The following is a 14,469-nucleotide window of genomic DNA, read 5'->3' as shown; positions in this document are numbered from 1 at the left end:
CCCCTCCCCTTCCGCAGCGCCGCCGGAGCCGGGCCGCGATGTGCCGCCGCGGGCAGCGGGGGCTGCGCCGCCGGGGGGGCTCCCGCGGGGCCGCGGGGCGCTCGGGCACCGCCGGGTAGCGGCGGAGCTCGGCCGGGACGCGCCCCGCATCGCCGCCCCGCGCGGGGACCGTGTGCGCCCCGAGCGCAGCACAATAGCCGGGAGGAGGAGACAGGGAAAGGGGCAGGGGGAGAGGAGGAGAGAGAAAGAGAAAGCACAACACGGGGGCTGGCGAGGCAGCGCGGAGCGGAGGGCTCCGAGCGTGGCCGCGCTGAGGACCGTGCCCAGGACGGCGGCGAGAGGAGGTGGGTGGGGGGCGATATTTACCTTCCCTCCCCCGCCCCGAGCCCGCTCCTTTGTCCACGCGCTTTGAAGTGCTGGGGGATCGCCAGGGTGGGAGCATTGTTGTTCGCCAGCAAACGATCAGTCATGCTGGGGAGAGAGTAGCGAGTGTACGCGGGGCTGAGGCCGGCAGAAGCCGAAGGAGACGGGGAGGAGAGACGATTGCGAGAGAGGATTGCTGCCTGCCTCCCAGTGCCCTGCATGGACCGCGAAAGAGACGCGCTGAGTTGACCCTGCCCGAGCTGTTTCTGCTTCTACATGTGAGATCCGGTTGGTTTTTTCTTTCCACCTCTTTCTCTCCAGCCTCCTTCTCGTATTCTCCACTTACTCCCGTATGCAAAATGGTGGACCCTGTGGGGTTTGTAGAGGCTTGGAAAGCACAATTTGCAGACTCTGAGCCTCCTAAAATGGAGCTGAAGTCTGTGGGAGACATTGAACAGGAACTGGAGATGTGCAAAGCATCTATCCGGAGACTGGAGATGGAGGTTAATAAGGAGAGGTTCCGCATGATTTACCTGCAGACTCTTCTGGCAAAGGAGAAAAAAAGCTATGATAGGCAGAGATGGGGTTTTAAACGTGTTTCTCAGTTGCCTGAAGGGGGTGCAGAGCAGCAGATCCAGGACCTGCATCATCACCAGTCTGCTGACCAAGACGAATATGAAAAAAGCAAGTCACATCATGGGGAGGAAAAGTTCAAACCAAGGATACCCTCTATGCGGAAGCTGTCTACCCAGAGTGATGGGTCAGACCTGTCGCCTTTGGACAGCCCCCACCATGGAGAAGGAGAGCAGGACAGGTGTAAGTACTATGGTGAAGAGAAACTGAAGAGAGTTGTAGAAGACATGGAGAATCGCTGTGATACAGATGGCTCTCCTTCAAAACACAGATCGGCTTCCAGTCGCAGGCTGGTGGGATCTGCTGAGAAGGAGGGATCATTTGAACCTAAGGAGAGAGGGAACAGCACCAGTGTGGCAGCCCTAAGGTCCAATTTTGAGAGAATGAAAAAGGTTAATTCACATTCTTCTGGTGAAAACAAGGATGTTATTGAAAAGCCCTTTTATGTGAACATGGAGTATCATCATGAGAAGGGTCTGGTAAAGGTCAACGATAAAGATGTTTCTGATAAAATAAGCTCCCTTGGTAGCCAAGCCATGCAAATGGAACGAAAAAAGTCTTTGCACTCCCTGCCTTCTAACATGGTACCCAGCTTCAGCGAGTTCCAGAGGCCTGCCTACAGGGGAAGGTCCTCAGAGAGCAGCTTTGGCTACGATGGAGAATATGAGGATGCTGAACTGAACCCCAAGTTTCTTAAAGATAACCTGATTAATGCCAATGGCAGCAACCGCTCACCTTGGCAGCCCATGGACTTTCAGCCATATCAGAGTATCTATGTTGGTGGAATGATGGGGGAAGGAGAAGGGAAAGGACCAATTCTGCGAAATCAGGGCCCACCTGACCAGGAAAAACATCTCACGTGGCCCAGGAGATCTTATTCCCCCAGAAGTTTTGAAGATATTGGAGGAGGGTATACTCCTGATTGTAGCTCTAATGAGAACCTTACCTCCAGTGAGGAAGACTTCTCCTCAGGACAGTCCAGCCATGTCTCTCCCAGCCCCACCACTTACCGCATGTATCGGGATAAAAGCCGTTCCCCCTCCCAGAACTCCCAGCAGTCCTTTGACAGCAGCAGCCCACCAACCCCCCAGTCTCAAAAACGGCACCGGCAGCAGCAGGTCATCGTGTCTGAGGCCACTATTGTGGGTGTACGAAAAACAGGACAGATCTGGCCAAGTGATGGAGATCTGCCCTCTGCGAGATGTCACCAGGACAGCTGTTTCCACGGGGATACAGGTGTGTACCAGCTTTTTGCTTAGTCTTTTAAATGTAGAGAGCAGGGAATGGCATCGTGGAAATGAATGGGAGACCCTGGGTGAATCACCGTGAGGGGGCAACTGTTTCATGTGAGAATTCTGTGTTTAATTTGTAGTTTTGCTGTTTTAGGAAGATCATACAGAATATATGTCACACTGCATTTTAGGAATTCAGTCTGGATTCCCAGAAGGGTTGATTCAGACTTCTTTTGAGAGGATCAATGGAGTCCCATGTTAATAATTCCTTAAAGTATCAGTCTGAACACTGAGCTAAAAAGGGGCCAGAACTTCACCAGGTATTCACCATCTGTGGTGAATTCACCACCAGTTTATTCCCTCACTCATATTTGTGCACTATGGAGTAGTTAAACTCTACCTTAGAGGTGGTAGTGGGCCAGCAAGCCACAACCTGAGGGTTTTGCCAGAGCTTTACCGATAATGATGCTGCTCCCACAGTCTTGTTTTCTCCTGTCTGTGTTAATTGCAGTGCTAGTTTCTCGTTCTGTCTCGTGTCAGCCTTCAATTAGAGCTGATTGGAGGTGATGATTGTGCAGCTCTGTTCTTGGAGCTTTCTGCTATTGCTGAGTGAAGGAAGAACTTGGAATACCAGGAAGCCCTGAGGGAAACATTTTAACTAAATTTCAGCAGAATAGAACTTTTCATTTGGGGAATAATGGGCAATGTTTGAACCCGATTTTATGTAACTCATTCAGGCATGCAGGTGTGTCTGTGAAATCACAGTGAGTTTGCAGCTGGAAGAGGTATACAAGGAATTGTATTAATTTAGATGCAGTTTTTGAATGATGTATGTGGATGTCTGAACCTATTTAGCAAGGCAAGTCATGTAATGTAAATAGTATCTTGTGCTAACACCTGTAGTCTCCTACACAGTAAATGAAAATCAAATCCAGGAATGAAGAAAATAGGAATGTTTGTTTTGACAGATTTCTTTAATTATAAATCTGTGATTTCTTTCATGGGTTTTCTTTGTTTCTTTGACTCTCTCATTTTAATAAGGGATTAACATGTTATTTGTCAATGGGACCAAATTCCTGTAGTAGTGAGTGAATTCAGAGGCATGTCAGAGATGTCACTTTCTCAGGTTGTGAGAGTTTGTTCTCTTACTTCTCAGCAGAGTAACAGCTTGAAGGAGATGCCTAGTTTTACTTTCCCTGCTGATTGTTTTTGTCAGCAATACTTTTGGGAGCAGCAGTGGAGAGAGAACTCTTCTGTGCTGCCATCCTCTTATCCTCTTGTGTTATTGGAAGGCTGGGCAGTTGTAATGGATGTTCAGTGTACATGGAAGCTCTGCAGCTCCTCACAGTGACTTCTCCCTTATCAGATTGGTTGGACATCTCTGTTTTCTCTCTGGGACTGCTGCATTCTTCCTGGGTTTTAGGGAGAGGCTGAGTCTTGTGCTCATTTGAACTGAGCTCTGCCATCTGTCTCTGCTCTTGTTTACTGATGCTCTTTAGATGACTGGGAAGCCTCCTGGCAATTTCAGTTTTTGCAGAAGGAAACAATGGGGTAAAAATAACAAAGGTGGATAAAGCTTGAGGATCAATTCAGCTTTCAAAAGGCAATAGATAATTTTTATTTTAAATAATTTACCTGGGATTCAGTGATTAAAAAAAAAAAGGCAGCTGAAAAGACAGAACACATACAATTCCTGGATGCACTGGAAAGCTTTGTGTCATGTTCCTAAGGATGACCACACATTGCAGGAAAGGACAGAATGTAACTGATCCACCTTCTGCTTTCCTCAGCACGGGGGGGTGACATGGCAAGCTTAGCAGGAACTTTCACCAGATGGCTAATCAGTACTGTCTTGCACATTAGCTGGTGGCAACTTTTTACTTAACTGAAAAGGCTTATGCCTTCAGGAGGGCTGTGTTTCTGATTAATTCCTACTGAGCATCATTTTATAGGAATTTTCTTTCCTTCCCGATTGGGATGAATTTTGATCTGAAACCAGTTGGTAGCAAGTCCTTTTCATAAAACAAACAAAAGGCCTGGGAGAGCACTGTGTGATTATCTGGCTGGCTCCCATTCCCAGCTCCCCTGCTCTGATGCGGGCTGTTCTCCATCACCACGTGGTACCAAAGCCATTCACAGATCCAGACAGATTTTCCAGCACCTGTGGTTCAGTCACTGGTTCTGCCAGGCTTCCCTAAAGTTTTGCTTGAATAGAGTGCAAGTTTCAATCACAGGAGGTTCTGGCCAGCCTTCATGTTAATTAGCATCAAGTGGGGTTTATTCAACAGTACTTGACTTCCCTGTGTATTCAGATTGTTGTGTGTTTTCTGGCTTTGCCTTTGATCACTCTTCCCTTAGTAATGTTGAGTGGACAGGTGCAGTGTGAAATTTCCATCTGGATCTGTCCCAGTGCACCTTGAGCTTGGCCAGCAGACACTTCTGTCCAAGTTATTTAATGACTTCACAGTTAAGTGATATTTTCCTGATTTTGTATTACAAAAAAAAGGATGTAACTCTCAAGTGGATGGAGTCTGAGCCAAAATTTGAATCTGGGTTTTTGGAGGTGGCTTAACAAAAACCTTAAAGCAGACCAAGGTATAGTAGGCTTTCAGTTTTTTCCAAGGAGCAGCATAAGAACTTCAGGGTTGAGAATTGTTAATAGCTGTACTTTCTATTAAATGTACTTAATGAAGCCTGGGCAAAGATATTGATATTAGGATTAATCATGTATCATTAACTTCCTGTAGTGGGAATAGAAAAAAAAAAATCACATCTTGACTTTGCATTAACCTTGAATATCTTTACTGTGATTGTGAAGAAAGAACAAGATTTTTTAAATTCTGCCTTCTGTTAAACATTAGTTGTAGAAGTAGACATGAGAAAAGCCACTCATTGTGCATTTCTGCTTATGGTGAAGGGGAAAGTTGCACAGTACTGTTATGGAGCAAGGAGATCTTGCAATGGCCTCAGCTGGGACAGTTCTGAACTAACAGCAGTTTGTTAATGAAGAGCACACTGGAGCTGTTGCTTGGCTTTGGAGCTTGCTGCATAAAATCAGTGTTCTCACTCTGCGTGAAATGATTTTATCTGTCTGCATAATAACATGGGAACTTTCTGGAGTCCACATAAATAATATTTACCTGTACAGCTGCCTCCCTCAAGGTGCCCTAGGACTAACTTCTGTTCACGTGAGAAGACTTGGTGGTGCTCTGAGAGAGTCCTGCCAGGCTCTTTGTCTAGACAGCCACCAACCACCACAGTGCTCAATATGAGGTCAGTTTGGGGATATGTGTCATTTAATTCCATTGGAGTGAGGTTTTACTTATTTTAGCCTCTACTAAATGTGGGAGTTCTGAATGTCCCTTTCTGGAGAGCATGGAACGTTCCTTATTTTTTAGTGAGTTTAATGTAGGGAAGGGAAAAAGCAGTGGAATTTATGTGAACTGCAAACCTCACAATTCCTGTTATGTCAGCAGAAGGCCATTTACAAACTTCTGCTTACCTAGAGCTGTAGGTTCTTCAGTTTTTGTGTGCCTTAAATGCCTGACCAGATAGGCAAGCATATGAATTTCCTGCTCTTAAGGCAAACTTGACACTACTTGTTTGTAAAGCCCCAAGAAATCATGTAGTGTGTCATCATGGGAGGACCTTATTCTGTACCAGTTTCTGCAAGGGTTTGCTTCCTGAGTTATTTGCATCCTCTGAGATCTTAGTCAAGTTTCTTAATTCTGCACTTCTTCCACCCAGTATTGTAGTCTGTGAATTTTAGTTTTGTGATGTAGTTTGAAAAGTTCTTTACAGGATTTTGCAGATTCCTGAGGTAACATGTTGCTGTTGTTCAGAAGCACAACTTCCCTTTGAGCAGCCGAGGCAGACTTCAGTCCACTCTGTAGAGATTCTTCTGAGGAGCTGGAATGTAGAACTTTTATAATGTGCAGATTGCTTGTTAATTTTAAGGCCTGCTGGGCCGCAGGTCCTGCTTTCCATCTGTGACATACACTGGATCAATAATGCAGTTTAAATTTTCCTGACACTTGTGTAGTTCATTTTGCTATTACTTTTTAAACATGTTTTAATCTTTCTTGTGATGATCAGTGATTTCTTAGGAGCAATGATGCCAAGATGCTGTTTAAATGCAATCCCCCACCCTGCCTTGCCTATCAGCATTTTAGTGGCTTTGGAGATTATCAGGATGCTTGCACTACCACTCCCCTCTTCTTAGTCTGGTGAAGAGCTCCCTCTCTTTCTCTTCCAGATTTCTCTTTCCCTACAGCAGAGTTTAATGGAATCTACAGAGCTGCTTGATGTCCCCAGTGACTATAGTGGACTCTGAAGTGTTTGTTTTGTTCCTTCTTCCACAGAGAGTTGCTGATGTTTACCTCAGGCCTACTAGAAGTAATAGCATGTAGACAGATTTTATTTTATCTTTTCTTATGTTCACCCTAGATCAGGTACTTCTGCAGTCACAAAGCACCTGCCTTTGAAATGGGAGTGTAACCATTCCACATACTAGTTGTCTGGTACTGGGGAGCCCTGGAGACTGCTGGTGTCCCCTTATCTGCCTGTGAGAAGCTCATTTTCATGGTCCATGACAGGGAGATCAGAGTGGGGCTGCCTTTCCTATGGAGTAAGCAGACAGAGAGCTGTGAATTCTGCAAGTAGTGGGTCAGAAAGCTGCTTGTCCTCCCTGCACCCTTACCAGCAGGTCCAAAGGGGTCTCTGGCAGTGGACATGAGCTCCCTTTGTGCAGCTGCCACTGCTGCAAGAGGGCTTGTGCCTATGGGAGGCAGGCAGTGGCCTGTGGCTGGGCAGGTAAAATGTATTCCCAGTGCAAGCTTGAACTTTGGGAGTGGTATAGGAACTCAGCTGGGGCCAAGCAGCCCCAGAGCCACAGGATATCCATGCAGCATCCATGCTGTGCTGAGCACAGACTGCAGTGCTGTGCTGGATACAAAACTGTTGGACCCGGGTGGTTGCAGCTTGATGATTTCTCAGAGCCAGGGGCCCGAGCCCTAAAGCTCTGAATCACTTTTGAAATTATTTACCTGTGTGTGTAGGTGATAGACTTTAAAGCAGTGAATTATATTGGTGAATGAAGTGCTTTGGTCTCCTGTGTCTTGTCATCTCTAGCAAAGCTGTTAATGGTTTTAATCTTGAAGATTTTTATTGTTTAGTGTAAATATACATCATCCCATGTACAGACTTCCAGGGTGCAAAACTGGAATATTATACTCTTAATTCTTATAGTTATGCTATCTCAAGCTAATGGTGAGAAAAAGCTAAGAGCTTGCTAATTTGTGGAACTAATTGCTCTACCATTTTTCCTAAGTGCTTCCATTTGTCTTACATCTCTGGTTTGGATATTTGGATAAAATGCTAAGTACTGTGTTCAGTCACTCCTTCATTGACAGCTTGCTTTTCACTGCCACCAGCCAGTTTCACTGAGACCTGAGCAAAAGTAATGAAATGTTGACTGGAATGGCAAGGAGGCATCCTGAGTAACAGATTTGGGATGAAAGCAAAATAAGTTTAAATTAGAAAATTTGCTAAACTTTCGAGTGTGGGTAAGGAAATGCTTATTTTTGACTACTGGGCAGCATACTAGAGCTATATACTGACTCTTAGAAGTAGTGTTGTGGTGGGAGGTGTGATTTGTAATCCAAATTTGGCTTTGAAGGCTACCTGAAAGATGGGGCAACAAAGGAGGCCTAAGCCTGTGAAGGTTTGGGCCCCAGTAATAGGCTGGAAAGACTTCTTGCAGTTTACAGTTTGATCTCTAATGCCCTCCCTTGCTCCCCAACCTCTTAGGGGTAAACAGCTATCATGCAGAGGCAAGGGGGACCTGTATTTCAGCTTCAAGGAATTTTGGAGGTCAGTCCATAAAGGTTAATGAGGTGAGACTTGGCAAGCTGTTTGAGAATTGCTCCATTTCAATTACCACAGGGTAGCATATTGCTGCTCATGAGAATCAGAGTGTTGATTGGAGGCACAGCTTATCTGGAGCTTGCTTTTCCCCAGAGAAACCAAGACCAGCAGTTTGGGGTTTTTTTTTTACTGTCTCCTCTTTGATTTGTTCTGCTCAGTCAGATAAGCATGGAAAGAATAATAAGGGTCTGATCCTGTTCTTCCCCTGGTGAAATGTAAGTAATCTTATGCTGGCACATGTAGGAAAAGAAATGGTGTTCCAGTCCAGGTTGAATGGCAGATGGAGGGGTAGGCTGCAAGTGACTAGAGAAATGCTGGCATGGATTAGTTTGGGTTAGCTGCATGTGAATGAAGGACTTCCAAAACACCAGTTTAAGTGTCTTGGGTTACAAAGCAGGTTTTGGCCAGCTCACTGATGACAAAGTGATTGCTTTCCTGATCATATCTTTAAATTACAAGTGATGTGAAAGTAACCATAAGCGGTAGGTAAAACCTTGAATGTTAGTCTGTCCTTCTACTGAGACAGTTTTACAGATTCATAACTTCTGTAATTTTCTTTCAAATTGTATTGGGTGTGTTTTAAACAGTAAAAGTGTCCTGTGTAGGACAATGTATTGTATTTCTGTCACAAAATCTGGCTCAGTTTGCAGATCTGTCTGTTATTAAAACAACAAAGCATGTCTACCTCTCCCTGTCTTCTTCCTAAATGCCAAAATGGTATCTCTCAGACCCTTTCTTAACCAGGTTATGGCTCATGGAGTAATCAGATTATTGCAAATGTAATTGGAGTCCCTGCTTTAGAGGAAGCTCTGCCCAAATGTGGCAGCTGGAGTAAAGTTAGTTGCTCATGGCTACATGGATACTCGAGGAGTATGTGTGTGAGAATCCACGGGGACTGCCCTGTAGGATGAGTGAGTTGTTAAAGTTCAGTGTGTTGGTCTATATTACTGAATTGTGCCTGTTGGTATTACAGGCTTCTTGCATAGTTGTTACTTTTTGTTATTTTGCAGTTATTTCACCAATCTCTGTTACTACTGGGTGGGGTGGGTTTTTAAAAAATTATTTTTTTTATCTTGTAGATGAGAAAGATTATTTTCCAGAAGAGCAGATCCACCACAACCTTCTTTCTTTTAAAAATAATACTTCTTTTTTTTAACCCTCATAATCACGCCATCCTCTTCAGGAGCTTCTGTCCAAATTCTGAAGTATCCAAAATCCACAAATTACTTGCAGATTGCTTTATGACAACAGCACAGTAGCAACTATGGTAGGCTGCTGTGGATCACCCAGTATTATCTGAAATCTAAGCAGGCAGCCCTTGCGGGAGGAGTTACTTAATAGTGAGTAACTTGTGTGCCTGGACTCCAGCTCCTCTCTTTGAGGTGTGGAGAAATGCGCTGTGCAGCCTTGGCTCACTGTGTGTGTTTACTTCTTAAGAACTTCAGAATATTCTAGACTGCTCACTGAAATGCAGCTACTTCTCTGATGAGGTATTTACCAGCTAGTCTGTTATCAGCAATTACGTACGCCCTTGGCTGCAGAGTGAAGGAAGGAGTGCCCATTTTGAACCCACAAGATAGGTGAGGCTGGAGCAGGCTGTTGTTAGGAGAGTTTTAAGAAACCCAGCACACAAAAAGCCACCAAAAAACAAATCCCTCAGTTGCCTACAGTCACATCTGTGTCTTCTTTTGAAATGGGCCAGCAGCTTCCTAGGGTAATCTGTTCTGAAGGAAAATACCTTGTTCCCTGGAGCATCAGGCTCCAAATGTATTTGAGCTGCTAAAAAGTGAATGTAATTGGTCTGTTGTCACAAGGGAGGTGTCACACACAAACACAGCGCTGATTTGCTGCAGTGCAGTTACATGGCAGGGTCTGAGTGACTGCCCAGCAAGGCAGCCCCTGGCTGGGCTCAGGGCATCCCAAAAGAGGTCAGATTATGATGCTTACAGTGAACCAAGGCACAGAACACTTGTTTCTGTGACTCTTAGTCCAGCTGCCTCGGCTCGTAATTCATTGCCTCATTTTCAGTTCTGCTTCCTGCTAACCTAGAGCTGCTCCAGAAATTTTTTTGTAGTGGCCTGAAGTGACATTATGACATGAAGTTTCAGAAAATAATATGCTCAGAACAGTAGATCATTGTTGGAAGACTTGGATGTATTTTCCTCTGTCTTCTCCTGTCACTTCTATAAACTGTCCCCTTTGTTTAAATCCTTTTAGGTAGAACAAGTATGGGAGTCCCTTACCTGGGTAGGACACTTTACACTCGGGGATGAAATCACTGATGTTCTGAGAAAACACAATAATGCCTTAATGTTTTTGAGGAAATCATAGTATTTGGATGAATAAATTTGTCTTTGCCAGCTGTATCAATAACTTGGATTTCTAGATTAGCCAGCAGAGAATGCCCAGCTGCAAAATTCTATTGCAGTTCTCCCACCTGAGCCTAATTGTGGTAGATACCAAAGCCAGTGCTTAGCTGGGATTGAAGATGTCTTGTATCATCAGCATCAGTGGCTGCAGTGAGGAGAGCACATCTTACAGTCCATTCCTTGTTTTACTTTTCTTGGTTTTCTTTATTAGAAAGCTGGTGAGTGAAATCTGAATTGCAAGGAGGAAAAAGAATCTAATGAGCTGTTAGATGAAAATACTCTTTTTAGCCTGGGGACATACACCACTTCTCTAGTCCTGGTATTGATCATCTGTGGCTCCTGCTATGGGGTAAATGGGTACTGGGAGGGGGGGAGAATGTTTTAGTCACTTCCAGAGTATTGTCTCAAACACTTCCTAAGCTTGAGCAAGAGCCTCTCAGCTTACATAAGCAAGATCCTCAGGGGCCCTCGAGAGCTGCTTCTGACTCTGACAGAAAGCTGGTGTGCACTTAATGTGAGCAATACATTGGGCTTAACAGTCACCTGAATAATTGTTTGGGTGAATCTTTTGTTCAGCCTTTTCTCCATTGGCATCTTTCCTGAGGAACTTACTCAGGGGAATGAAGTATACTGAATAACTCATTTGAGTTCTCCATTGTCTGCTCTTGCCCTCTTTCCATGAAACCTGTGACTGTAATGGGCCCAGAGGCAGATGCTGCTCTAACAGAACTCATGATAAGCATGTGTGTGATCAGGTGAGGGGGCTGGTGTGTGGCAAGGAGGATTGTGTTTAGTCCTTGAGTATATCCAGAAGAGCCAGTGTGTGCTCAGCTCAACAGGGAACCTGGAAACCATTTGCTGTCTTACACTTATTCAACGGTTCAGTTTTTTTCTGGCAGAAGGGCCATTGGCAGATCTGGCTGATAGTCCCCATCCTCTTTTCAGATGATAGGGATCAGGAAAATTCCTTGTTTTTCCTTTGGTGTTTCAGGTGGTGTATTGAGCTACAAGCCTGACTGCCTTCTTGAATTGATCTGTACTGCATGACAGGGATGAGAGACTGATTGCAATTTTGAGATGCTTTACATGGTCTGGTGCTCTTGGCGTTCTGATGAGGACTGGGTTCTGCTTCATGTGAAAGCAGAAGGTCCCTCATATCTTATGAATTTATATGAGGCCACAGTAAAGACAATTATTTTCTACTTCCCCTATTCTTAACTGATGTTTTGACACACAGTGCAGAGAATGCAGACCTGCCACTGCACCTGTTTAGGCTTTGGAGAGGCACTTGCTCTGACGTGCTGAATTTCTTGAAGGTCCTCCTGAGCACAGCTGAGCAGTTCCACAAGCCCATAAGCCTTTTCTTTTGTAGTTGTTGAGAAACTACACTGCTTTATATAGAAATATTTACATAGGATTTAAACATCACTTTGACCCTTCCTAATCCAAATTGATTTTGCAACTTCTGTACGCACTGAGTGAAATACTCTGTCACAGAGCTGAAGTCAACTTGCTCTTACCAGTTTCTCTGTATTGCTAAAAGGGTCAGTGTTCTCAATAGGAAAAAATATCAGGAAAGAAGGTATGCATTTGGAATAAATAACAAAGAAGGAGCAAGAGAGCTTAAAAAAATTTGGTTGATTGTTGTTTGTTTTTTTTTTTTTTGCTTGGATTATTGTTTTTTGTTTTTTTTAATAGTTGAACACACCAGTGGCTACGCTTGAGACCTCTAACAGTGTCTTGGGAAAGACTTGATTGAGGTCTTGCTGATTTCTGGTGACTGTTTTGCTGTGAGTGAAGCTCCACAGCACTAGCTGTTTGTTTCTATGTAACTACCTGAACCAGAATTTCCCAAGATACTTCGATTTTGAAGTTTGAACAGAGCTCTTTTGAGCTCTGACTTCAAAAGCACTGATAGGGTCTTCACAGGCTTAGTTGATAAATGTTTTAAAACTGGCATGCATGCAGGTTGTGCTGTTTCAGTAGCAATACTCGTGTGGCTCAGAGCTATGCTGGGCAGGCAATTCAAAACTGTAATTTTGTTTTGAAGTTTCTTGTACCTCTTGGAGGACTGTATTAGCTGGCCATATGTATCTGCCATGCCTCCTGGTTAGGTGCTATGGAAACACTAATGTAATTTGGAAAGCATTTTTACTTTATTTAATAATTCTTTTAGCCATCCTGCATCAGTCATCCTAGAGGGGAAAATGGCCTGACAAAGTGATAAAATGGGTTTTACATCAAAATAAAAATTATGTTCTTTCCAGTTTGTCCAGTTCTCTGAGCAAACTCTCAAAATGAGACTCTCTCAAAATGAGTTTTGGTTAGGTAGGGCTTTTTCAGTATTCATGGGGAGAAAAAGATGTCTGTTATGTCTCTAGAGTATCTGAGGCAGCAGCAGAAGGTGCCTCCTCTGCTGGGCCATGTCTGCAGGCAGCTGAGGCTGTGTCACACCCCGCTGTGATGGAGTGGCACTGCCCTGTCCTGTGTGCTCAGCAAACCTGCCCTAGGCCTGACCTTGGCTACCCCAAATTCACTCAGCCTTGAGCACTGACCTATACATAATTTGTTGTGGTCTCTGCTCAAACTGAAACTCGTACTAATGTCATCTAAGCTCTGCTTTGTTTTGTGCTGATAGGTAAACATAATAAAATTTCTACTGCAGATAAAGGGTTACACATCTTCTTCCAGTCAGTGTCCTCCATTCCTGAGCATGTTAGAGATCTCAGTATCTCCACTTAAAGCAAAGAAGGAGACCTGATTATCTGTTACATAAATGTGTTCTGAATATTTATGTGCATGAGAAGAATCTGAAGAGGAAGAACTTTTAACTTGAATATTTTATTCTGTATATAGGTGTTCCAGACTGGTTTCAATATATGTGCAAATATGCACTGATGCAAAGATTCAAGCAAATCTAAAGAGCTCTACCTAAACTTTGTAAGGAACTTTTCCTTGTAATTAGACCAACATCTGGTTTAGGAAGCATTCTGATGCTAAAACTGGTTTTCCCATTAATAGACACTTGCCATGTAGGGCTGATGCACATTGAAACAGGCTCATTTAATAGTCTTTAATAATTGGTTGCTTTGTGGTTGTGTTTTTTAGTTTGTAAGAAAATGAGTCATTTGCAAGTTTTTTTCCAAAAAAATGTAAAGAATGAAAAGGGAACTTAAAAAGAAAAACAGCCTTAGGTTTATAGCAAGCTTTTATTAGTATAGTGATTTGCATAAATAAATTTCCAAGTGTATTAATGAGGTAATATGCAGCTCAGTCTTTTGAGGGTTTTAGCTGAATTTTGGTGAGCTCTAGTGTACTGGAATCAAATTTGATGCAGTTCTCCTGGATCACACTTTAGTTAGTAAATTAATTAACTTCCTCTATAGGTATGTGTTTAGAAATCGTTTTGTATCCATGTTTAAAGGGAAAATACTGCCAAAAAAAACCCCCAAAACCAAAACACAGTGGAAAAAACCTGAGTTCTGTTGCTGGAGGGTTTGCCCTTTCACTGATTTCTACAATTCATATGCTTGCTCCCACTATTTCTCTTTTTCTACTTAATTCTGTGTTCATATTAACTCATTCAGTTTCCTCTTTAAGTAAATAAGCCCAGAATCTGGGGGCTTTGCCTGTGGCTGTGGTTGCTCCTTATGTGTTAATCTCGGTTTTCTACTCCTTCCTTTTTTTGGTTTATATGCTTAAAATTTGAAGCATGAGCTGCCTTGTCTTACAACATATATCCGTGTATGTCTTCCAGTATTTTTGTATTATGCCCCTTGAGGCTAAATCTTGATTTAAATTGTGTCTGGTGCTAAAGCCTCATGCTGTGACCTGCTGCCCTGTCAGGCGTGCCAACAACTGCTCATTTCTAGCTTCATGCTGAGAACTGAATCAGGGAATTTATTTGTGGCACTTTTGGGGCTTTTGTTTGGTTTTTTCTGAGCCAA

At 43.7% G+C, this 14,469-nt stretch overlaps 1 protein-coding gene across 1 annotated transcript in view; it reads left to right on the top strand.

Moving 5' to 3' along the window:
• The window catches only part of BCR (BCR activator of RhoGEF and GTPase), a 99,147-nt gene continuing 84,678 nt past the window's right edge, over nt 1-14,469 (top strand). The window contains exon 1 of the mRNA XM_012578131.5: nt 1-2,232. Coding sequence (XP_012433585.4) covers nt 723-2,232 — 1,510 coding nt within the window. The 5' untranslated portion in view covers nt 1-722. The remainder of the gene's footprint in view (nt 2,233-14,469) is intronic.

The sequence above is a fragment of the Taeniopygia guttata genome, chromosome 15 (assembly GCF_048771995.1).
Source record: "Taeniopygia guttata chromosome 15, bTaeGut7.mat, whole genome shotgun sequence".
Taxonomy (NCBI): domain Eukaryota; kingdom Metazoa; phylum Chordata; class Aves; order Passeriformes; family Estrildidae; genus Taeniopygia; species Taeniopygia guttata.
This window is presented reverse-complemented; position numbering and strand designations above follow the sequence as displayed.